The 25088-nt window shown below is 38.5% G+C and overlaps 2 protein-coding genes across 5 annotated transcripts in view; one reads left to right on the top strand and one right to left on the bottom strand.

Annotated features, from left to right (window-relative positions):
* The first annotated feature begins 1933 nt into the window (after positions 1–1933).
* Positions 1934–11411, top strand: LOC142607397 (aspartic proteinase 36). 2 transcript variants are annotated; one of them, XM_075778867.1, is made up of 10 exons: positions 1934–2545; positions 3524–3653; positions 3802–4049; positions 4317–4541; positions 7165–7327; positions 7426–7502; positions 8496–8586; positions 9813–9888; positions 10508–10579; positions 11082–11411. In XM_075778867.1, the coding sequence occupies exons 1-10, from the start codon at positions 2334–2336 to the stop codon at positions 11228–11230; spliced, it is 1443 nt and encodes a 480-aa protein (XP_075634982.1). In that variant the 5' UTR covers positions 1934–2333; the 3' UTR covers positions 11231–11411. The 2 variants fall into 2 exon arrangements, with proteins under 2 accessions (XP_075634982.1, XP_075634981.1); XM_075778866.1 differs by having other exon boundaries at positions 8496–8598.
* Positions 11412–11726: 315 nt separating this feature from the next.
* The window catches only part of LOC142607396 (uncharacterized), a 23954-nt gene continuing 10592 nt past the window's right edge, over positions 11727–25088 (bottom strand). For 2 of the 3 annotated variants that reach the window (XM_075778863.1, XM_075778864.1), the window contains exon 5: positions 11727–12025. In XM_075778863.1, the coding sequence (XP_075634978.1) occupies positions 11924–12025 (102 nt within the window). In that variant the 3' untranslated portion in view covers positions 11727–11923. Of the gene's footprint in view, positions 12026–24920; positions 25012–25088 lie in introns of those variants that run through there. The other variant, XM_075778865.1, reaches the window with a different exon arrangement.

Below are 25088 nucleotides of genomic sequence, written 5' to 3'. Positions count from 1 at the left end.
ATTTTTTGATCTTGTTTTCTTTTGATTTTGTATGATTTTTTTTTTGGAAGGAGAGAGACATAAAAGAAAAGCAAAAATACATATTTACCCTTGATTTTAACAGAGGTGGGTAACGGAGTTCTAACAGAGCGAACCTTAGGTGGACAAAGTGTTAAGTTTTGAATCACGGATAGGCAAAGTAAAAACGAGCCTAACCATAGATGGGTTTATTGTAATTTCCTCTTAATTAATTTTATTTGAAACATGAGGTAAACTTGAGTTCATCACCAAAATAAGATAATATATTCAAACTTAGCTTATTTTCTTATTCATGAGCTATTTGGAATAACTTGTTCTTTTCTCATATAAAGTGTCTGTTTGGGAAGAGCTTATTTAGCTGAAACTATAAACTTCTTGCTGAAAGTATTGTAGATAAAACTAAAAGGTAGCTGAAATAATATAACGAGACCCATGAATAGTACTAAAAAATGCAATAGGACCCATGAATAGTAGCAAAAATAAACTAAATAGTAAAAAAAAAACTGGCTTTTTAAGTCATTGTCTTTTTTTTTTTTGGAGAATCGAAAAATGGTGGCTGGTGGCTCACGTGTGTTATCACAGTTGGCCACACCTCACAAATACATCGCCTGTGGGTACCACCAGCACATAATGGTGCCCGCGACTTGGACTCCACCCATGCACATTGTTTTTTTTTTTTAGAAGCCAAAGTCCAAACCCCACACTTATGGGGTATGAGAACTCGAACCCACACACAAAGTCAATGTCAAACGCACACAAAGTAAAATTATGACTAATCTTTTTTTACTCTTTTACAATGAATCCTCCCCTATGGAGCCATCGTCACCGTATATCATAGCATGCGTTTATCTATGAATTTTTATGACAAATATATTGTTAATATTATCAATAAATTATAAATTATAGTTTGATAAAGTGTGAACCTTTTTACAAAGTTACACTTCAAGTTTATATAAATATACTTTTAGACAAGTATGCATATAAAATGGTTTGATTAACGCTTAGAATATTTGATAATAGACAATTTAAAAAAAGTTTTGATACCACTTTCATGAAAAATATAAAAAACAGCATAAAAAAAAGTAGTTTTTTTTTTTTTGCCTTTAAGAAGTTACAAAACTATTTATTAAGTGTATATGTCAAAAATACTTAGTATTCTAAAAAAAAAAAACTAATGCCTTTAGGGGGATTTATTTTCAAAATAACCAAATCCCTCAAACAATATCATTAGTTAGCAAAGTTTGGAAACTATTTAGCAATCTAACAAATTAAGTCCCTTAGACTCGATTTTGTTCTTTGAAATTTTGCTATGGAACTCGAGTGTGAGACACTCGATTTCTAACTGAAATTTTAAAGAGCAAAATCGAGTCTAACAGACTCGATTTGTTAGATTGATAAATAGTTTCAAAACCTTGTTAACTAGTGAAATTGTTTGAGAGATTTGATTATTTTGAAAAAAAAAAAAAAATCCCCTTTAGGGCATTGACTAACTTTTTCCTATTTATATATGGTTAAATTGAAGCTCATTTTCACCAACTTGAGTTTAACTTGTTTTTTAGTCATGTTTAAACTTATACTTTATTTTTTATTTTTTGAGAAAGAGTTTAAACTTAGACTTGAGATTGGCTTGTTTATTAAACAATTGTAACATAAACTAAATTTTTTCACAAGCTAAACCTGAGGCGTTTATAAACCGTCTAGTCCATTTACGAGTTGGGTGAAATTACTAATAATTTTCCAGAAAACAATAAACAGATTGATAAAAGGAGCCAACAAAAAAAGAAAAGAAAAAAGACTTGGAAAGAGAGAGACAGGAAAGTTGAAAGAAACTAAAGAGAGAGATGGGAAGAGAGGGACTCATCCCCATCCAAATATATAAATATATATATATATATATTATCTGTGTACAGAGTACAGAGAGAAAAACGAAAAGACGAAAACCAGAAAAAACCAATTTAACACCAAAACAGAAAAACGAACACCAACAAAACACTTGCAAACACCTAAAACAAAGCAAACGTTATTTCCTCCAATATATATATATATGTATATATATTTATTGTCTCTGTCTCTATCACACGCACAAACAAATAAATAGACGTGTCAAATTCTGTTCTTTCTTTCTTTCTGTTACAATTTTCTTTCTTTTTCTTCTATATATCTGTTACCAATTTCTTTTTCTTCTTTGCCTCCCTCACCGACCTTAACTTTCTTTCATTTTGGGTTATTAATTTTTCTGGGGAGGCCAAGTTTGTGTTTCATTCAATTCAATCTGAATTGGGTTTTGGTTAAATAGCGTAAAGCTGTGAAATTTAATGGATCTCAGTTGGTTGTTCTTGTTGTTGTTTTTGGGTGATTCTTTGCTTGTGAATGTGAGTGGCAACATAGTGTTCCCTGTGCAACACAAGTTCAAAGGCAGAGAAAGAAACTTGAGTGCATTGAAAGCCCATGATGTACGCCGCCATGGAAGGTTTCTCTTTGATGTCGATCTTGAACTTGGTGGTAATGGTCAACCTTCTGAAACTGGGTTAGTTTTTCTCTTTCTTTTCCATTTTTCAAGTCTGGGTTTGAGTTTTTATTTTATTTTTCTTTCTATATGAATTCTGGGTTTACTTTATTTCTTTCTGTTTTGTTCTGTGATGGTAATTTAGCTGGGATTGGCGTTTCTTGGAGCTTAGTTGGTTTTTTTTTTTTGGTTGTTTCATTTTTTATGATAGTGTTGGTTTAATTTGTATGCAGATCGGTTAATTTGTGAACAATTCAATTGCATATATACAAATTTGGGCTTTGTTTTTTCTTTTCTTTAATGCCAATCCCTGTTGTAATTGGCGTCTTGGTGGGGTAATTATGTACTTTTTCCTTTTTAGTTAAGATGTTATAATGATAGATAAGGCTATTGGTTTTGAGATCCAATCTCTATCTCTCTCTTCTTAGTTATTTGTTTTCTGGTTAATTTTTGTTCTCTAGAATTATTGGTTTTCAGCTGGAATTGGTATTTTCTTAAAGCATCAACTGTAAATTTTTATTGTTAGTTAAGAATAAAGTTAGTTTTTTTTTTTTTTTCAATAACGAAAGTTGGTAGCATCTGGTCCTTTGTCTATGCATTGGTTCTTTTATTGTTTGAATGTAATAGTCAATACATTCTTTTTCTTTTTAGTACCCTCTATAATTCAGTTTATTTTTTCCTTTATCTCCTACCTAAATAGTTTGAAAGAATAACTATAAAAGAAATCTTTTGTTTGCTGCTGTATTGGTGGTGCAGAGAGAAATAGACAATTTGGCACGGTTGATCTGTGTAGTTGCTTAAGGCCTAACTGACTGAAAATCTTTGGTTTCTAATATTAAAATACTACTCTTTTTTAAAATTTTAAAATATAATTTCTGTGTGCTCTGTCACACTATTTTACTAGCACAATGCAGAAATATAATATCGCCTTGCAGGAAAAAAAGTCATATTCATAATTTTGTCTTTTGGATGCTTATATGGTTTACTTGATTATTGTAGGCTGTACTTTGCCAAACTTGGGCTTGGATCCCCTCCAAAAAACTATTATGTGCAAGTTGACACAGGAAGTGACATTCTATGGGTGAATTGTGTTGGCTGCAAGAGCTGTCCAAAGAAAAGCGGTCTTGGTGTATGTGCTTCTAACTTTTCATTTAAATTGAATGTCTCTGTTTCACAATTGGAACCATTATCATGGTACACTGTTATATCATGTTTCCCAAATTATGTTTTGACCATCTATTGAAGAAACATTATTATTACAATTATTCCTATTACAGTTAGACTTGACACTTTATGATCCAAAGAGTTCCTCAACTTCAAGTTTGGTTGCTTGTGATCAAGCGTTTTGCACTTCCACATACAATGGTCAACTTAGTGGTTGTAGGCCTGACGTGCTTTGCCAATATGAAGTTGTATATGGAGATGGAAGCTCAACTTCTGGTTACTTTGTGAATGATACTGTACAATTTGATCGAGTGACTGGAAACCTTCAGACAGCACCAGGAAATGGGAGTATAATATTTGGGTGGGTTGTATTTCTGACTTGCTTTGGCAATTTAAAGGTCATGCACCGATAAATACCTTATAATTAATACCTCTTGATTTTTCACATCTTTTTCCTTTTAACTTGTTTTTAGTTCTCTCATAAATATATTTTACACGTTTATACAAGTTTCAATTCAAGAGTTCTACTGAGGAATTTCATTTTTGTCTAATATGATTTCTTAATTTAGCACTATCTAACTGTGCAGTGCTGTCTATAGATATTATAATCTTGCCTCTTGTGCAATAGGTGTGGAGCTAAACAATCAGGGGAGCTTGGTACATCTTCAGAAGCACTTGATGGCATACTTGGTTTTGGACAAGCGAATTCATCTATGCTTTCACAACTAGCTTCAGCAGGAAAGGTGAAAAAAATATTTGCACATTGCTTGGATAATGTAAATGGAGGTGGAATCTTTGCCATTGGGGAAGTGGTGAAGCCAAAAGTGAACACAACTCCGTTGGTACCAAATCAGTATGTGCAATATTTCATATTAAATACTTGTCTGATATTTATGGTTACTGTGATTCATAGGCTGTTGGTACTTTATGATTATTGTTTTATTAGACTTAATCAGCATTTCTCTGTATGATAATGTCACTGAGTTTGGAGTTCAGGTTTGCCTTTTCTATTTTGAAATTTTGATTTCCCTCTTACCTTTTCTTTTGCCTACATTCAGGATATAGATCATTCTTCTTTTGCATTCATTTAATGCTAGTGCCAACAATGATGTGAATTAAAGTCTGTGCAAATGGTTTGAGGTGTATTAGGCTTTGGATCCGAATGAAGTCAAGGTCCTTACAAGATTGTCCACCATGAGGTGTCTTCTTATATACACTATTTTTGTTTGTCTGATATTTAGTAGGTGGTTTCCTATTTTTATCCTTGCCCCTTACTTCTCCATTTTAGGGGTTCTGAAGGAATATATTATGGAAAGCATTGTTTTCACCTCAGTATTATTCTATTATTGGACAACCTGATACAACCGAATGATTATGGACAAATCTTGTACTGACTTACTCTAGGTAATTGGTTTTAAATTAGAAGGCATTTCACTGTCTTTGTTACCCTTAGACTAGAAGGAATCCCTTTCCTTAAGGAAGTACTATCAATTGCTTTTGGTTCCATAATGGACATTGTGGGACTTAATTTTTACAGTTGCTATTCATGCTAAAATTGTGTGCGGGTATAATGAGAGGTCACATAGATTACATTTTGGTTGAGAGAACATTACAACAAAGCAATCTGTGTTTAAATTTTTTGTCTTTAGAAGCTGTGTGGTGAAAGGGCTATTTGGAAGTTTCCATGATGCATTGAGAAGAGAAATTGCAGTATTGAACTAGGTGGTTGTTCATTTGCAAAAACCAAGGAAAGTAGGGATTGGTGGCAGTTTCAGTGGACCCTAAAGAGGGACATGAACTTACAGAAGTGGTTGGGCACTGCTTACTGGCCTTTGGACCTCATCCTTCATCAAGGTCATAGGAATCATGTACTGTAGGTAATATTAACTTGATGGCTGTTCTACTGGCAATCTCTCAGATCTGGATGGCTGGGTATGATTTCCAGACTGAGGTGAATGTCCTTCTGGTCTTTGGGAAATTGTCTACCATGGGAGTATCTTAATAGCTGATTGAAGACGCTTTTTAACAATCATTAGATGGCTAGCTTGAGCAATCCAAAACAATGTGTGAGACTTAATTGGTGTGAGAAATATTCCATCTCTCTTCTATGATGAGGGTTGGGAGTATTTGGGTAGGTTTTCACCTCACAATATATAAGGGAGGATCCTTTTGTAAGTGCCCAAGTTGGTGTCAGACAGTGGACAGGGTATTTGGTTATCTCACACACAATAGTTGATAGGGAGAAGTGGCCTCCAAGCAATAAGGGTTTTCTGCATTGCGTGTTAGAATCATTGCCAGTTAGAGTGAATGGGGAAGATAAGATCTATTGGAAGCCGTGGCTAAAGGGAGGGGTTTTGAAGTGGGAGGGTATTATACTATTATATTTTTTTGGTGTCTAATACAGATGTACCTTTTCCATGGAAAATTATTTAGAGATTGAAGGTTTCACCTAGAGTTGCACTTTTTTCATGGACTGTTGCACTTGGGTAAGATTCTTACTATTGATAATTTGCGGAGAAGACATTATTGTGATAGAATGGTGTTATATGAGAAAATATTTTTGGGGAGTCTTTGGATCACCTTTTGCTTCATTGCCTTGTAGCTACAAAGTTGTGGAATATGGTTTTAAATTTTTTTGGTGTTTAGTGGGTTATGCTGCTAAGAGTTTTAGATTTTATTGATCATCATAATTTACAATTATGATTATGGTGGTCTCTAGTTTGCTTCCAGTCTATATATATGGGCAAAACTTAGGTACAGTATTTAAGTACTGTTCTTTAAGTTCCCTTTTTAAAATTCAGTCAAGTGGCTATTTGACTAAAGATACTCTTTCATCCTGTGAGAAAAAAACATGATTGAACTTTAAGAGAGAACAACACTTTAGGTACTGTAGCTAAGTCTTGTCCTATATATATATAAAGGGATTTCTGCATTAATTGGGTTTTGTATTTTTGTGTGAAGCACTCCCATTTTGTTAACCTTGGGGTGTTTAACACCTTATAAGTAAGGCACATATTTTATTTATGGATGTGTAGAAAGGTGATATCTATAACAATTTATAAGATTTCTTACTAGAGATAAAGCTTGATCTTTCAGGAAGAGATATAACGAAATTAAGATTTGAAGCAATGATTCTAAGTGCAAGTCATGGACCAATTTTTATACGGAAGGGCAACAATTGTGCTTGATGTGTGAAGTAAACGAGAACGTTTACTTAGAAGTGTTCACTATACACTGCAGTCAAATATAGTGTTCTACATCAATTTCTTAGTATAAGTGCGTAGGAACCTAAGAATTAGGGACTTAGTAAGATTTTTGAATTATTTATAGAATGTGTTGCATGTTTATTGTGTTTCTTTTTGGAATTTCGTGCTTTCTTTAAATTCTTATTTAAGGCTTTTAGGCTTCGTTCCTTATCCAGTTCAGGTGTTTCATTTTGAATTTTGTCATAATTGTACTTTTATCTATGACCTTAGGGCACATTACAATGTTGTATTGAAGGAAATTGAGGTGGGCGGTGATAATCTATCACTTCCTTCAGATGTATTTGACAATGGATTTCGGAAAGGAACCATAATTGACAGTGGTACAACATTGGCATATCTTCCACAGGTGGTTTACGGAGAACTAATGACTAAGGTAAATGATAGTCCCTAACTCGCAATAATTTGAGGGTTTCTTTTAGGTACTTACAAATATATTCTTACCTTTTATTTTCATTGTTGTTTTGGATTTAGATCCTGGCTCAGCAGCCTGGCCTGAAATTGCGTACTGTTGAACAGCAGTTTTCTTGTTTCCAGTACAACAGTGGAAAGTAAGGCATCAACTGAATACTCCCCTGTATAGATGTGATTAATCTGACATAATATATCTCACAACATAAATCTAGACAAAACATGTACTCAAAATAATAATATGTAGTAAAAGTATAAATGATATATGTCTCAATTTGTAGTAACATTTTCTGATCTTGACCACTACTACTAGGATGGTACACTTGAGCATGGAAGCAACTTTGTGAAGGAAAAATCTGTAAACTCAGAAGTCATTATTATTTAGATCACCATCCTTTTATCCAATTCATTGAAAATAGTAGAAAAAGGAGATAGTATTGCATCAACATTTATTTAATTTTATTATACTAAAGGATTTGCAAAAACTGGCACAATTAACAAAGAATTCACAGAAGTTAGTATTTGTTAATATCACACTCACTGAAAATTTGAGATGATTTTCCTGGCAATCAGAATTGGAGGACAAGTTTGTAAGGACTATTTAATAATTACAACCTATAAAAGATTGGAGAAAGCTGTGATAGCATTGTGTGCAGTGGTAAGGGGATCTATAGGGCTTGATATAGGGTCTGGGCTCTGCCAAAGTTGTAGACAGAAGGATAATTCTCTGATTCTTTTTATTTTTTTATATTACTTTTTAAGTAGTCCTTAGTGGCATGTTTAAAACATCAAGCTATTAGTTTCCTGTCTTCGCCTGAATCTCCCCATTGGTTGATAACAATTGATTTCTAAAATTTGATAATGGTATTAATCATTCATTCTTTTTTCTTTGACTGTTTTCTGTTGTTGCATCTGTACGAAATATTAATCTCTTAGAAAAGATAAAGCAGCAGTTTGTGAATCATCTTTCATGTAACGTTATGATTGATCTTGGTAGTTCATGCAGATTTCAAGCTAAAAGAATTTTATTATTGAATTTGTTTTATCAACTCCACAAATGTCTTTCAAGTTGATTCACCGAGGCATTTGAAAAGACCTATTTTATTTTCTAATATCCTGTATTTCTCCTGCAGTGTTGATGATGGATTTCCAACTGTCAAGTTTTATTTTGAGGGTTCCCTTTCTTTAACGGTTTATCCTCATGAGTATCTGTTCCAGATTTCAGTAAGTAATAATGTGAGTTCCAGAATTTTATTGAAAATCCTTACATGCCAGGTCTCATTTCATAATCTGTGACAGTTTTTTTCTGCAGTTTTTGTTCATCAATATTCCTCCAGATATTGAAATTGTGCTTGCATTCCATTTCCTATCAAACACTATATCATATATGATCGTGTTTATCCTTGATATTATTGAAATTAAGGCTTGTATTCAATGTCTTTCAAATGGTATTTCATATATGACCATTAATCTTGTATGCAAATTGTGTGGCCTGAACTTTGTGATTCTATCATCTAAATATTTCATCCTAATTTCATTATCTATTACTCACTATGCTCATTGAATGCTTGGCTAAAAATGCTTGTGAAATGGTTGATATTTTTCATTAGATTGGTAAATCTAGTGATTTTACATCTTTATTAAGCTCAAAAGTTGCTGATGATTAAACAGATGTTGTAATCATAGCCCAAAATGTACTTTTACATAAATTTCTAGAACAGTCCCAAATAAAAAATTTTGAATTGTTATTTTGTAATCATGTAGTGGAAGAAATTTTTTTAACTCACTCCAGTATTTTTGTTACTTGGTTGAATAATTAAGATCTATAAAATCCAATCCTGATATGCTATTTGCAGTCAACTTTCGAGGTTCTCAAAATCAAAGCATTTTTTTGGCTATATATATATATATATAACATATCTCTATCCGTACACCATTTTAGCATGCACTTAGCTTTAAATTGATCAATTAAATATCAGTGTGACTTGCTATGTTGTGTAATCATTTGAAGGATCCTGTGTACATCTCTCCTTGTACTTTGTCCCGTGTTTTTCTCAATAAATTTCCTGTTATGAAGAAAGGAGTTGCTATTTTGTTCTAAGACATTTTAGTAGCTCTAGGTAATCTTCTTCATTGTGATAATCTGATATTACTTTCATGGATAGTCAATGTTGTAACTGGAGTTATTTTTCCTTTTGATACCTGCCAGTTGGGAGTAGATAGAGGAAGTTATATCAAATTTAAAAAAAAAAAAAAAAAAAAAAAAAAAGTCTGGAGCACTGCTATCAATTATGCATATGGTTAAAGTGGGAATTTCTCTCTTATATTTATTATTATTATTTTTTCCCTGAAAACACTATTGACATATTATTGGTCTAATTCTTCTCCAAGGCTCATTACTAATTTTATTTTATTTTTTATTTTATTTTTTATCTATGAAATTTTTGCAGGATAATGTGTGGTGTTTTGGTTGGCAGAATGGTGGGGATCAAACAAAAGATGGGAGGGACATAACTCTTCTAGGAGGTGCTATCTATAATTACATTTAAATACGAATTTAACTTTTGTTGCTGACACTAGAATATGCAACATGTCAAGTCAATCTCAGATTACGTTTTATGCATTTATAGGTATTTTTGGCCATGTCCTATTCCTATGAATTTGTGTTGATGCCTGGATAACATAAAATGTGCATTATGATGCTTTAGATCTCTGCATGAGTTTTTGATGCTTTAGATCTCTGCATGAGTTATACATAAAGCAATCTGCTTCTATAAAATAACTGAAGAACCAAAATGTCTTTGAAACTTCATTATATATAATAATTATGAGATAAGCTCCACAGAAGATGAGAGTCTTTTCTGATTCCACTATATTTTTATCAACTCAACAAATGCTTCTCTTAGTTTGGAATCAGCTGTGGTTCTGCACAAACCTCAATATCCACTCTTTATAAACACTTAAATTTATTCTATAGAGCGTCATGGATAGATTACCTGATCAATGTTGTTTTCATTTAATTAATCATAAAATGTAAAGTCTGTTGGTTTTACTTAAAAAGAAAATCATAAAATGGAAAGGAAACGACATATGCTGGGTTGTTAATTTTTTAGCCATTGACTTCTCCAGTTTTTTCCAATTGCAGATTTGGTGCTTTCAAATAAGCTAGTTTTGTATGATCTTGAACAACAGACGATTGGATGGACTGAATACAATTGTGAGTACTATGCAGTGTGACTTATTTGAATTTTTGTGTTATGATTTTGTTTCAGTTTCTCCCAAATTCTTTTTGTGTTATATTATTTTCCTGCACAAATGTTTCAGGGAAATATTTTATGCTGAATCCTCAAAATGTCACTGATTGTTTAAGTAGAATATATTTATTAGGGAAGTATTAGAAAGTAATTTTAGAAAAAATAAATAAGAAGTGTCTCACTCAGACTAGTCGATGAGAATCCATAAAAATCAAATCCAATTTAATTGGAATTTAAGCATAATAATGGATTCCCCAATTATCACATTAATTACCTTGAATTTCCCTCTTAATTGAGTAATAACAATTTAAAATATAATAATCTGTCACTAATTTCATCATAAAAATGGAAATACCGGTTGGGTTATACAGATAATTGAATGTGTCATGGCATGTGCACTTAGTGGTTTGATTCTATAGCAAGAAACATATGGCCCTTCTCATGTATGGTTGTTTTAACTTTTAGGCTCTTCAAGCATTAAGGTGAAGGATAACTCTGGAGTGGCGTATTCCGTTGGCGCCCACAATCTTTCATCAGCTTCCACTCTGATTATTGGAAGAAAATTAACATTTTTGTTGTTAGTGATTGCTACGCTGCTCAGCTTTATAAATTAAATAGTTGCTGCAAGAGGCATAGGGTTCATTAATTTTCTTGTACTATAATTTATTGAAAGAAAATGCGTGCTTCAAATTAGTTATGTTTTATTGAATACCCTCACCCCAAACTACAGAATAAACAATAGTCCAATTAACTTTACCTTACTCATGAGGAGTCAAACCCATAACTTCCTTAGAAGATTTCTTCTTCTTTTTTTAATTATTTTTTCTGTTTCCTCTTTTTGTGATGTTGGGGGGGGGGGGGGGGGGGGGGGGTTGTTGGAGGGGGCAATAAAAAGAATATAGTGTTTACTTGAATGGGATGTGATGTTTATGATTTTGAATGCATGATTTGACTCTGGAAATGGAAATGAATAAAGTTAGAAAACCATTTTTTGGTATCAGTTGGTTTAACGGATAAAAGTCTCTTGCTTGATTTTAACTTTTAACTATACTCGGGTTAACTCTATTTTAATAACTTCCATGTAAATACTCTCACTTTCTTCCTCCGATGTGCAAAATTTCTCAGACATTTTTATAACTGCTATAGAATAGCTAAATGACGTACAATGTAGCTGGGAGAATCAAGTTCATTCCCAAAACAGCTAAAATGTGATTTATGATACTAGATTAATTTATACAACAATATACAGTTCAAATAATTATACTTACAGCCACAATTACAAAAGTAGATTGTAGCCGAAGTAGGTATTACAAGGTGGTCCTCAAAAACTGTACAACAAAATAGAGGACTGCCAGAAGTAGTGCAATTTGGTATGCATCTCTTTGGAAGCTGTCATCCCTTTGAAAGAACTGAAGCAAAGTAAATTAAAAAAAAAATCAGTCTTTTTTTTTTTTTTTTTCTGTTTTCTGTTTTTTGTTTTTTGTTTTTTGTTTTTTGTTTTTTGTTTTCCTGAATAACGGAATAAGTCAGTTGATGATGAAAGAAAACAACCATTTTCATATTTGCTGCAATCCCCATTGAACTATTTTAGCTAATACTAAAAATTAAAAAATTAATGCAAAATTTTCCTCATACTCTCTGGATTTTAAACATGTAATGTAACTTTAAAAAGTGAAGAAGTAAAGCAAACACAATCATGGTACATGTTATACGTAAAGCATCACACAATAAGCACAATCAACTATCATTATGCATCAATTTGCTAAAATGCCTATAGAAATTTGGCTCAGGATATGATTATACCCAGTGTCTGTATCAAACTTGAACTGAATCTATATAAGAAGGGGTATGAGATACTATTTCTCTGACTTGTGAATTATTTTCCTATATATCATACCATTTTATAACACACTCAGCATCCCAATTTTTATTTTCCTATATAACACATTAAAATAATATATCTGTTGTAGGTGCACAATTTGTACCCGGTCCAATCACTAGGTGGACTCAGGCCTAAAGAGCCTTATACAATAAAAATTTGTAGAGTGTGGGCTTGAAACCTAGACTGTGGATGTTGGACAAGGGAAAAACAAGCTAGATTGCTGTTATCCGCGTGTTCAATAGATGAGAACAGTAAAGAATCTCTCCTCGGACGTAAGCCGAGGACAACCTGTATTGCCTTTCTTTCTTTTAAGAACAATATTACAATTACAATTCAAGTATTCGATCCCCCCTTCCTTCTGTCATCCTCCACCTTTTATATCTTTCTTCTTCTCTTGTATCCATCTTCTTCTTCCTTCTTTTTTCCACGTGTATCACCAATCTCCTCCCTAGATACTTGTCCCATCCAGCACCTTCTTTAAACCTCAAAATACCAGCTGGAAAGCTGAACCTCACTGCTTAAAGGTCATTTCCCCATTAATGTGGCCAGGGAGGTAGGTGCAGGGTTTTTAATGCGGTGGTTGCAGTTTTTTCTCCTCTAATATTTCTCACACGTTCTTCCTTCTAACCACTGCGTGGATCACGCCTTTACCCAATAGATCTTCTGGAATTCTGTCTCTCAATCCCTTGGTATGTCCCATGACCTTTACTGGGCCCGTCCGAAGAGGTACTCTTCCTTAGATGACTACTCCACCTCTTGCAGTGTGCACTGGCTTGTGGGCCTCAAAAGTTCTGCTCGGACAGACTTACACCACCAAATCAGGCCCAAGGCCCAAATAAACTTTTTATCTATTTTACCCCCACAATAGCCGCTCAAAACTTCATTTTTCTTCCCATCCGAGGAGAGAAATGAAGTTTTGATCCAACGGCAAAACCTCTACATGGTCCACGAATTGCCACATGTGTAAGGGTTAGTTTGCTTCTTTTAAACCGCCCCTGATGCTTCGAAACCCGCAACATCCGCATTAATGACTACGAGTTACATCTTGTTCCCCACGTTTAACGGCGAGATTCGCATTTAACGGCCCATGTCCTTTCTAAAAATTTGGGCGGGATACTTTTGATTCGAGGCCGCCTCCCACACGCCAAAACGCCTAGGAAACCAAACTTCACTCTAACCTTTCAGAAATCAATCAAATCTAAGAATCACTCATTCTCTTTCCTCTCAAGAAGTTCGTGAAGAATCGTCTAGGCATTTCCCGTAAGTTCTCAATCTTCTTTATTCATTTCTCTTCGGCTATTGTCCTCGGATACCAATTACATCCTTTCCCTTTCCAAAAACCTGTTCTTACCCCCACCAAATGGGTAGATTTAAGTGTTTAGTAGATACCGACGCCGATATGGAGGGTTTTCGGGCCAAGTACCATATCCCCCCAGACGTAGGCCTAAAGTATTGCCCTGCAGAAGCCATAGGTAACGCTAGGATAGAGGGAGAAGTGATTATCCCCATCATCGCCTTTCTAGAGGGTGGGATGACCTTTCCTATGAGAAACGTAACCAGCGAATACCTACGCAACCATAGGTTATGCCCAGATCAATGTACACCCAATGTGTTTAGAATCCTAGGTTGCGTCGACGCTCTAAATGAGCAAATGAGTTTGAACCTCACATGGCACGACGTCATTTATATGTATGAGTGCCATAAGCTTAAACATAAGCTTAAAGACGTAGGGTATTACCTTAAATCCAGATCTAGCATTGTTAGGCTAATGTCCTGTCTTCCCAAATCCAACAAAGGCATGAAAGACAATTATCTTATTGCCTCGGGAAACTGGTTTAACGGTTCTCATTGCCCAGTCAAGTGGGGAGACCCAGGTGTGATTCTATAGGAGTTAGATTCCCTAACCTGTGACTTAGTCCTATTATCTTCACCATTTCTGGCTACACTGTTTATTATTACCCTTGTAGTTGATGTTTGCTGCTGACCTAACTATACTTGTCTATTTGAATGTTTTTGTAGACAAACAACACGTACGGCCTCGTCTGAGCCTTTGCAGCGTCGCGGACCTCAATCGCGTTCTTCGATCTGAAGTATTTGTTAGCGAAGACTTGCAAGTGAGGGCAGCCCATCTGATATTAGGATACAATCCTTTATCAGATGACTTCCAAGAGATTGGCAACGCGATCACCGCAGGAGACCAAAGACAAGGCTTCCTTTCTGTCCACGAACTCCCAGACGACCCTCCGTCATCCTATACTCCCGCCCCATCGCAGCAGTTCCTCTTTCGGCACATTCCCAAACAACAGCCATCCGAGAAGAACCTGCGTCCTCGCAACAATCACTCGACGAGGAAATTGATCAGTTTCGCCTTAAAGAAGCTGAGAGACCTCAAAAGGATCACCTCGTCATCCTTTTGGACAAAGAATAGGTGCTTGCAGAAACTTCTGGTATAAAGGGTTTAGTGATAGCACAGCCCGACTCCAGCTCTGAGGAAGACAACATGTCTACCCTTAGAAAGCTGATGTCTAGGAGGGGCACATAGGCTCCCAAAAAGGGCGCGGTTGGGTCGCAACCCCCTCCCATTCTGCCAGCACCCCCTCCTCCCACTGATCCTAAGATCCCCATCCCGGAGCCTAAGAAGAAGAGGAAGAACGAGGCCGAGGAGGCAGATATGGAGAGGCAAAAGAAGCTTAAGCAACAACAGCAGCAACAGAAAGCAGGCAAGGGTAAGTCGCGTGCTTCCTCAGTAGAGAGCAGGGAAAGCCATGACCTGGCTGAGGTACGCCGTACACAAGCCAACTGGTCTCCTACGTTGAAGCTAGATGGGGCCCCCATTTCCTACCAATCCAGCATTAGGGCGTTCCAGCAAGGACACGCTCACCACCTGGCTAACGCCTTGGAGCAATCTCTTCTTCTACCGAAGGATATGGAAGATCTAGATAAAATGAGTCAGCCACATCTCTTTCTCTCCCTCAAAAGGGACCTAGCTTTGGTGAGTGTCTTCCAATTACCTCCATATTATTGTTGTAATCACATTTTAGCACAAATTCGTTCGCACGCATTTTGAATTAATCATAAATAATAATACATTTATTTGACATTTCAATTCAGGCCATACAAGAAGTCTTTACTGCAGAGAAATGGGTGGAAGACTCTCGGAAGAAGGCTACAGCTGAACTTAAGGTCAGACTGGAGACCAAGAAGGCCTTAGGCCAAGCCCTTGAGGAGAACGAGAACCTAACCAAGTAGTTGGCAGAGGAGAAGAGGGAGAGAAATGGTGCCGAGGCCAGCCTTAAAACGATCAAAACTCAGGTGGAGGGGCAACGCAAACTTCTGCGTCAAAGGGACGATGACCTGTCTAAAGCTCAGCAAGAAAACTCTACCTTAAATAAAGAGCTCACCCAAGTGAAGGAAGAGGCTCGCAACCTCAAGGAAACTATGGAGGCTGCCAAGAAGGCTGCTTACAATGAAGGGGTCGAGGCCACAGAAGATCGACTGATGGAGGAGTTGGCAAAGTTATGCAGGGAGTATTGCCAACAAGTGTGGGCAGAAGCCCTGAACATGGCAGGGATTCCCACGACTTCCAAGTTGAGGAAATCTGAGAACATTTGGCTTCCTCGGGACATCCAAGTGCTCAAAGAGCTTCCTCCTGTTGCACCTACCCTCGAGACAGCGCCTTCAACGCATCCATCTATCATTCAAGAACCCATCTCAACTCCTAAAGAACCTGTTGGTTCTGACAAAGAGAAGGAACAAGGCAATGAAGCGGAGAAGCCTCCGAGCAAGGATGCCAAGCCTAATGTTCCTCCACCAGTGGCAAAGGACAAAGGGAAACAAGTCCAGACCTCATTCGAAGCGGAGCTAAAACAAACAGAGGAGGACAACAAAGCAAAAGGGGCTGCCAGCACATCCAAGCAGGACACCCCCACCAAGGCTTAAGGCTTAGGCCAGTTAGGACCCCTTTTCCTTATGTAGTGAGTTTTTTGTATTAGGACTTTTATTTTAACCTTTTTATTTCAGAATTTTATTTCCAATGTATCCATTGACAAAGATTAAAGAGAAGTTTGAAAGGTTGCTATTCAACTGGTTTCTAATCTTCAGTAGGAAAATACTAATTCACTTCACCTTAATGCATAGTGAAGTCTTTACAACACCTCAAACATCAACAATCCCCCATAAAAGTACATTCATTTTATCAATCTTATTCATCAGCAGATAAATCATGCATTGAAACTGTAATATATGAAGTATAACAACACACGGTCTGAGACTTAACTTAATATTTAGTTAGGGGCACAAAGTAAACCATCAAACTTACCATGGTTTATCGGTACGTCAATTTCCACGAGTCATGTAACCACAAGGCATGGTTTGTATTGGGTGCTTAGAATGAAGGAACGAAGTGTTAATTTCCCCAAAGTAGAAGGTTCGAGGACCCGACGTAACTAAGGTTCTGTTTAACATCTAACAAGATATCAATTTCCACGAGGTATGTGGTTCGAGGACCATGCATGGTCAAGTTTCTGTTTGACATTTAGAATAGCGAATTGAAATGTTAATTTCCCCAAAGTAGAAGGTCTGAGGACCTGACGTAACTAAGGTTCTGTTTAACATTTAACAAGATATCAATTTCCATGAGGTATGTGGTCCGAGGACCATGCATGACCAAGTTTCTGTTTGATGTTTAGAATAGCAAATTGAAACGTTAATTTTTCCAAAGTAGAAGGTTCGAGGACCCGACGTAACTAAGGTTCTATTTAACATCTAACAAGATATCAATTTCCACGAGGTATGTGGTCCGAGGACCATGCATGACCAAGTTTTTGTTTGATGTTTAGAATAGCGAATTGAAATGTTAATTTTCCCAAAGTAGAAGGTCCGAGGACCCGACGTAACTAAGGTTCTGTTTAACATCTAACAAGATATCAATTTCCACGAGGTATGTGGTCCGAGGACCATGCATGACCAAGTTTCTGTTTGATGTTTAGAATAGCGAATTGGAATGTTAATTTTCCCAAAGTAGAAGGTCCGAGGACCCGACGTAACTAAGGTTCTGTTTAACATCTAACAAGATATCAATTTCCACGAGGTATGTAGTCCGAGGACAATGCATGACCAAGTTTCTGTTTGATGTTTAGAATAAGTAAAGCGAAATGTTACATAATGATAATTGAGCAACAAATGGCAAAAGTGCCTTTCATTAATAGTAATACCTTCGTAGGTTATTTACATTCCAAGGGCGTTGTACAATTTTTTCATCTAGATTAGTTAAGCGATATGACCCTATGCCCGATACAGAAGTAATTCGGTATGGTCCTTCCTAGGTTGGTGCTAACTTTCCCCACGCTGGATTCTTGGAAGTACCCATGACTTTCCTCAAGATCAAATCTCTAGGCACAAGTGGCCTTAGTTTCACATGAGCATCATATCCCCGTTTGAGCTTCTACTGATAATAAGTTAGTTGTACCATGGCAGCCTCTCGCCGTTCCTCAACCAGATCCAGGCTTTTCTCTAGCAAGCCATCGTTATTTCCAGGGTTGAAAGAACTCGTCCTTAATGTCGGAAACCTAGATTCCAAAGGTATCACCGCCTCAGCCCCGTAAGTTATGGAGAAGGGTGTTTCTCCTGTGGATCTTCGCAGTGTAGTCCGATATGTCCACAAAACGTGTGGCAATTCTTCTACCTATCTACCCTTTGCATCATCCAGCCTCTTCTTAAGTCCATTGACTATAACTTTGTTAACGGCCTCGGCCTGCCCATTTCCCTGAGGATAAGCTGGAGTGGAGTATCTATTTGTGATGCCCAAGTCATTACAATACTTCCTGAAAGCTTTACTATCAAATTGCACGCCATTATTAGAAATAAGTGTGTGAGGTACCCCAAATCTAGTGATAATGTTCTTCTAGATAAATTTCTTGGTGTCTACATCCCTAATATTTGATAAAGGTTCAGCTTCAACCCACTTGGTGAAGTAATCAGTTCCCACGAGTAGCAATCTTTTATTTCCCACAGCCCTCAAAAAAGGCCCAACTATATCCAGTCCCCACCGAGCGAATGGCCAAGGACTAGACAAAGGATTAAGGACGCCACCAGGCTGATGAATGGTGGGAGCAAACCTATGGCATTGGTCACATTTTCTCACGTAGTCTTGAGCCTCTCTCTGCATATTGGGCCACCAATATCCCTGAGTCAAAGCTCTATGGGCTAAAGATCTCCCCCCAGTATGACTTCCATAAATCCCCTCGTGCAATTCTTCCAAAAGTACTTCCGTCGCTTCAGGGTGTACACATAGCAAGTATGGTCAGGAAAAAGAGCGTTTATACAGCTTCTGATCCTCAGACAACCAGAATCGAGATGCCTTTCGACAAATTTTATCTGCTTCAGACTTCTCCTCGGGCAGAACATTGCTTTTTAGAAAAGAAACTATGGGGTCCATCCAGCTAGGTCCGAGCCTTATCAGATGGATGTGGACGACACTTGTGGTTGTTAAAGCTGGTTTCAGCAAGTCTTCGACGAGGATAATCCTAGGCAAACACTGAGCCGAGGACGTCGCCAAGGTGGCCAATGAGTTTGCATGTGTGTTTCCACTTCTAGAAACATGCATCAGGATGAAAGAATCAAACTTGGATTGTAAACATTTGACCTTGGTCAGGTATTCTTGCATTCTTAGATCCCTAGCTTCTATGGTCCCCATCATTTGGCCCACGACTAACTGAGAATCCGAGGACATACAAACTGACCTTCCACCCATTTTCTAGACCATATCCATACCCACTAAGACAGCTTCATACTCAGCCTCGTTATTAGTGGCCGAGAATGCCAATCTTAATGATTTTTCAAAGGTTATTCCTTCAGGGGATACCAAAACAAGTCTGATACCTAACCCTCTCTGGTTCGCCACGCTGTCAACATATGCTTTCCAGGCCGGAAGCTCTTTGCCTGTGATAATACCAACTGATTTTTCATCCATGTGCAACTCCTTTGTAGTTTCTTCTAATGAGAGTTCAGCGAACTCTGCCACCAAATTGGCAAGGACTTGACCCTTCACGGAGGTGCGAGGCAAATATTTGATATCGAAAGCTCCCAAAATAGTTCCCCACTTGGCTATCCTCCCTGAGTAGTCAGCACTTCGCAATACCGACTTAAGAGGCAGTTGAGTCAAAACCACGACAGTGTGGGATTGGAAGTAATGAGGAAGCTTTCGCGTGGCATGAACTACAGCCAGAATTGCCTTCTCTAAAGGTAGATATCACACCTCAGCTTCACTCAAAGATTTGCTAACATAGTAAACCGGTCTCTGTACTCCACTGTCGTCCGGTATTAAAACCAAACTGACTACATGGATAGCTACAACTATGTATGCAAACAAGACTTCATCGATCTCTAGCCGAGACATGATGGGTGGCCGGGAAAGATATTCCTTAAGTTGTTGAAAAGCCAAAGCACACTCCTTAGTCCATTGGAATCCTTTCCACTTATTCAACAATTGGAAGAAGGGTCTGCACCTATCAGCGGACCGAGAAATAAACCTGTTGAGAGCAGCGGTCATCCCGGTCAGCTTTTGAACTTCCTTAGGATTCCGAGGTGGTTGCAAGCCCTGGATAGCCCTGACCTGCGCCGGGTTTACCTCTATCCCTCTATGGGTCACCATGTAACCGAGGAACTTACCAGAGCCCACCCCAAAAGAGCACTTAGAGGCATTAAGACGTAGCTTGTACTTCCTAAGTGTTTGAAAGGTATCATCCAAATCTTTCACATGCATAAGTACTGTCTTGCTCTTCACCACCATATCATCCACATATACTTCAATAGTCTTCCCAAGCTGCGACTCAAACATCTTGGTCATCATCCTTTGGTAAGTAGCCCCTGCATTTTTCAAACCAAATGGCATCATTTTATAGTGATAATTCCCCGTAGGAGTAATCAAGGCGGTCTTCTCTTGGTCATCCAACGCCAAAGGTATTTGGTGATAACCTTGGAAGGCATCTAAAAAACTCATCTGAGGATGCCCAACCGTAGCGTCCACCAACTGATCGATGCAAGGCATTGGAAATGAGTCTTTGGGATAGGCTTTGTTCAGGTCTGTGAAGTCCACACATACTCTCCACTTCCTATTCTTCTTTTTTACTACAATAGTATACGCCAACCATTCTGGGTAGAAAACTTCATTAATAGCCTCAGCCTTTTTGAGCTTGAGCACCTTTTCCTTGACGGCCTCGGCATGCTCCTTGGAAGAATGCCGAGGTGGTTGCCTCCTAGGAATGACGGCATGATTAACGTTCAAATGATGGCAAATGAAGCTCAGGTCAACCCCCGGAGCCTCGTAGGGATCCCATGCAAATACATCAACATTGTTTTTCAAAAACATCACCAATTCGATTTTCTCCTGATGTGGCAGTCGTGCCCCAACTTGGAAGAACCTTTCAGGGTCATCATTAATAATAAATTTTTCCAACCCTTCACATGTTGCCTCCTCTGCTGTCACCGCATCGGGTGCATCCAGAGTCGTTAATTGCTATAAGTCTTTCGCAGCCGAGGCCGAGGATTCTGGTTCGGCTTGACACAGTATTGCAGCCGATATGCATTACCTTGCTACCGATTGACTCCCAAGAATCTCCTGAATTTGCCCTCTCGACGGGAATTTTACTTTGACATGTAGAGTTGAGGAAACAGCTCCTAGAGCATGCAGCCAAGGTCTTGCAACAATGGCCGTATATGGGGAATAAGCGTCAACCACAATGAAATCCACATCAACTGTTTCCGGACCTGACTGCACCGGCAAACGAATTTGTCCCTTTGGTATGACAGTCTTCCCTTCAAAACTTATCAATGGTGAATCGTAAGCCGTAAGATCCTCGAGCTTCAAATCAAGCCCCCTAAACAAGTCGGGGTACATAATATTCGCACCACTACCCTGATCAACCATCACCTTTTTCACATCGTAGTTCCCTATCCTTAGAGTAACCACCAGTGCGTCATCATGCAGTTGGATGGTCCTAACTTTATCTTCGTCCGAAAAGCCCAAGATAGGCGGAGAAGCACCTTTAATTCTTTTCGGCCTGGAGCCAGATTCCTCGGTGAGAATATGTGCTATAGACATGACCCTTGTAGGACAGGAACCAGTCTTGCCTGGGGCTGCAAGGATGACATTAATCATTCCTAAGGGGGGCCGAGATGAATTATTCCCCTGGTTAATCAAACCCGAATTGCTCCTTTGTCCATTGGACTGATATAAATGTTGCTTCAACTTTCCTTTGCTGACCAGCTATTCCAAATGATTCCAAAGTGTCTGGCAATTCTCAGTAGTATGGCCTACATCCTGATAATATTGGCAAACAAGGTTTTGATTCCGCTTCGCAGGGTTCCCAGCCATCTTACTAGGCCACTTGAAGTAGGGCTCCTTGTGGACTTTCTCCAACAATTGGTGCACTGGTTCTCGGAACACGGTGTTAACTACCTAAGGAGTGGCTGAGCCAGATTGCCCAGAAAAATCTCTCCTCGGCCTATTGTTACTGTACCTATCCGACCTGAAATCCTTCCTCTCTTGAGGGATAATCTTCGCTTTACCCTTACCTTGTTGTTGGTCTTCCTCAACCCTTTTATACTCGTCAATGCGATCCATGAGCCGACGAACACTCCGCATGGGCTTCTTGGTCAGAGATTTCCTTAAATCATGATCAGTTGGGAGGCCCACCTTGAAAGTGTTAATCGCCACTTCGTCAAAATTGCCATCGATTTCATTAAACATCTCCTAGTATCTGTCAGAATACGTTTTCAAGGTCTCACACTCCTTCATGGCCATAGATAACAATGAATCCAAAGGCCGAGGAACTCTACTGCATGTAATGAATCAAGACCCGAATGCCCTAGTGAGTTCCATGAAAGAGTCAACAGAACCTGCCTTTAGTTCATTAAACCATCTCATAGCAACAAGTCCCAAGCTAGAAGGGAAGACTTTGCACATCAAGGTCTCGTTCTGAGAGTGTACCGCCATCCTCTGATTAAAGTGACTCACATGCTCAACTGGGTCCGTCCTACCCTTATATATGGTGAAAATGGGCTAGGTGAACCATTGTGGAAGCTTTCCCTTCTCGATCCTACGTGAGAAAGGGGACTTGGAGATCTGAAGCAACGCCCTGCTCATAGCATCGCTTCCCAAACCCCTAGAGGGAGGCTTTTTGTGCCTACGACCCGAAAGCTCATCCTTCTCGTAAGAGATAGTTTCGCTAGGAGGAGTCCTGGACCTTGGACTGTAACTGCTTCCCTAGGAGCCCCCAGAGGAAGGATTGGAAGGAGGTGAAGCTTGCCTTCGTCTGACACGGCGTAATTTTTTCTTAAGGTGGTTAATCTCCTTCTGCATGGCCTTGGCGTCATCCTCGTGGGTGGCCCTACTTTCACCACGCGAATGGTTTGCACTGGAGTGTACCGTATGCACACTTCCCTCTCGATTCCTCTGACACTCGAGACGCTTAAAGTGATCTTCATGCTGGGAGCCCTGAGACTCTACATGATGCGAATCCAAGCCTGTCATAATACTCTAACCCATTTAGCACTAGATTCCCACAGACGGCGCCAATTGTAGGTGCACAATTTCTACCCGATCCAATCACTAGGTGGACTTAGGCCCAAAGAGCCTTATACAATAAAACTTTGTAGAGTGTGGGCTTGAAACCTAGACTGTGGATATTGGACAAGGGAAAAACAGGCTAGACTGCCGTTATCCGTGTGTTCAATAGATGAGAACAGTAAAGAATCTCTCCTCGGACGTAAGCCGAGGACAACCTGTATTGCCTTTCTTTCTTTTAAGAACAATATTACAATTACAATTCAAGTATTCGATCCCCCCTTCCTTCTGTCATCCTCTACCTTTTATATCTTTCTTCTTCTCTTGTATCCATCTTCTTCTTCCTTCTTTCTTCCACGTGTATCACCAATTTCTTCCCTAGATACTTGTCACATCCAGCACCTTCTTTAAACCTCCAAATACCTTCTGGAAAGCTGAACCTCACTGCTCAGAGGTTATTTCCCCAGTAATGCGGCCAGGGAGGTAGGTGTAGGGTTTTTAATGCGGTGGTAGCAGCTTTTTCTCCTCTGATATTTCTCACACGTTCTTCTTTCTAACCACTGCGTGGATCACACCTTTACCCAATAGATCTTCCGAAATTCTGTCTCTAAATCCCTTGGTATGTCCTATGACCTTTACTGGGCCCGTCCAAAGAGGTACTCTTCCTTGGACGACTCCTCCACCTCTCGTAGTTTGCATTGGCTTGTGGGTCTCAAAAGCTCTGCTCGGACAGACTTACACCACCAAATCAGGCCCAAGGCCCAAATAAACATTTTATCTATTTTACCCCCACATCTGTAAAACAATATATCTCCCCTATCTAATTTTTATCTCTCTCTCTCTCTCTCTCTCTCTCTCTCTCTCTCTCTCTCCCCCCCCCCCCAAAACACAACTCAACCACCATCCAAACCCAACCACAACCACAGCCACAACCACCCCACCACATGCCAATCATCAAAGTATTCAATACCAATAGAAACAGTAACATTAAAGGCAAAAAAACATGAAACCGGAGAAACAACAGAAAAGACACCACAAACCAGAAGCTGCGTTGAGCCAAGTGTCACTAGAAGCTAGACCCAGCACTGTACATGGTGTCACGAAACAATCATTGCAATCGGAACAACCAAAACCAAAACCAACACCCACTACAACCGAAACAATCAAAAATTGTAAACCCATACCCATTGCCACCGCGAAACCACCACCCAACAAATACCAAATCAGAACAATCACTTACTGAAACCACAACCACCTCATCTACCCAACAATAATCACTTACCCAGTAAGTAACAATCACCCATAACACGGACCCAAATCACTGCTACACCACCTGCCACCCCATAAAAAATCACAATAAATCCATAGCAACCACCACATTAGCCACCTACTGATCTAAACAAACCCAATCAGCACCCACAGCAAAAACCCACATACAACAACGATCCTAAAACAAAAATTTGGAGAAAAACCCACTATCAATCCACGTCAATCTTTGCCATGATCAGAGTTGCCACTGCCGCTGAACCCCAACAAACCATCACCGATTTGTTTTCTGTTTCACTCAGTGGAGATATCTCACAATCCACACCAATCTAAGCTCCATGCCGATCTAAGAATAAGGACCGTTTGGTTCTCCAAAAAAAAAAAAACTAAACTCCGATCTGAGAGTGAGAAAGGATAGAGAGACTGAGACATAAAGGGTGGGAAGAGAGTGAGATGAGATAAGAGGGAAGTGAGTCAGATGCTTTTGCTTTTGAGTGAATAAAAAATAATATTTGTTTTTTCAAGTTAGCTACAGTACCGTAACACAATTGCAACAAGTTTTTATGCATTGATGCTAAAATATAGATACTATCGGATACTAATGCTCTACGACAAGCTTGTGGCACAAAGCTGTATAAAACACCTCGGGTAATGATGCAGGGAATCCTTTCAACTCAAGCAACCTAAATATTGGGCTTCATTAATTGCAAGTTTTGGGAAAACGGTGAAAGAAACTAAAAAACCAAAAAATAGAAGCCTT

The sequence above is a fragment of the Castanea sativa genome, chromosome 8 (assembly GCF_040712315.1).
Source record: "Castanea sativa cultivar Marrone di Chiusa Pesio chromosome 8, ASM4071231v1".
Classification (NCBI taxonomy): Eukaryota; Viridiplantae; Streptophyta; class Magnoliopsida; order Fagales; family Fagaceae; genus Castanea; species Castanea sativa.
The sequence above is the reverse complement of the archived record's forward strand: the minus strand, read 5'-3'. Positions and strand labels throughout refer to the sequence as shown.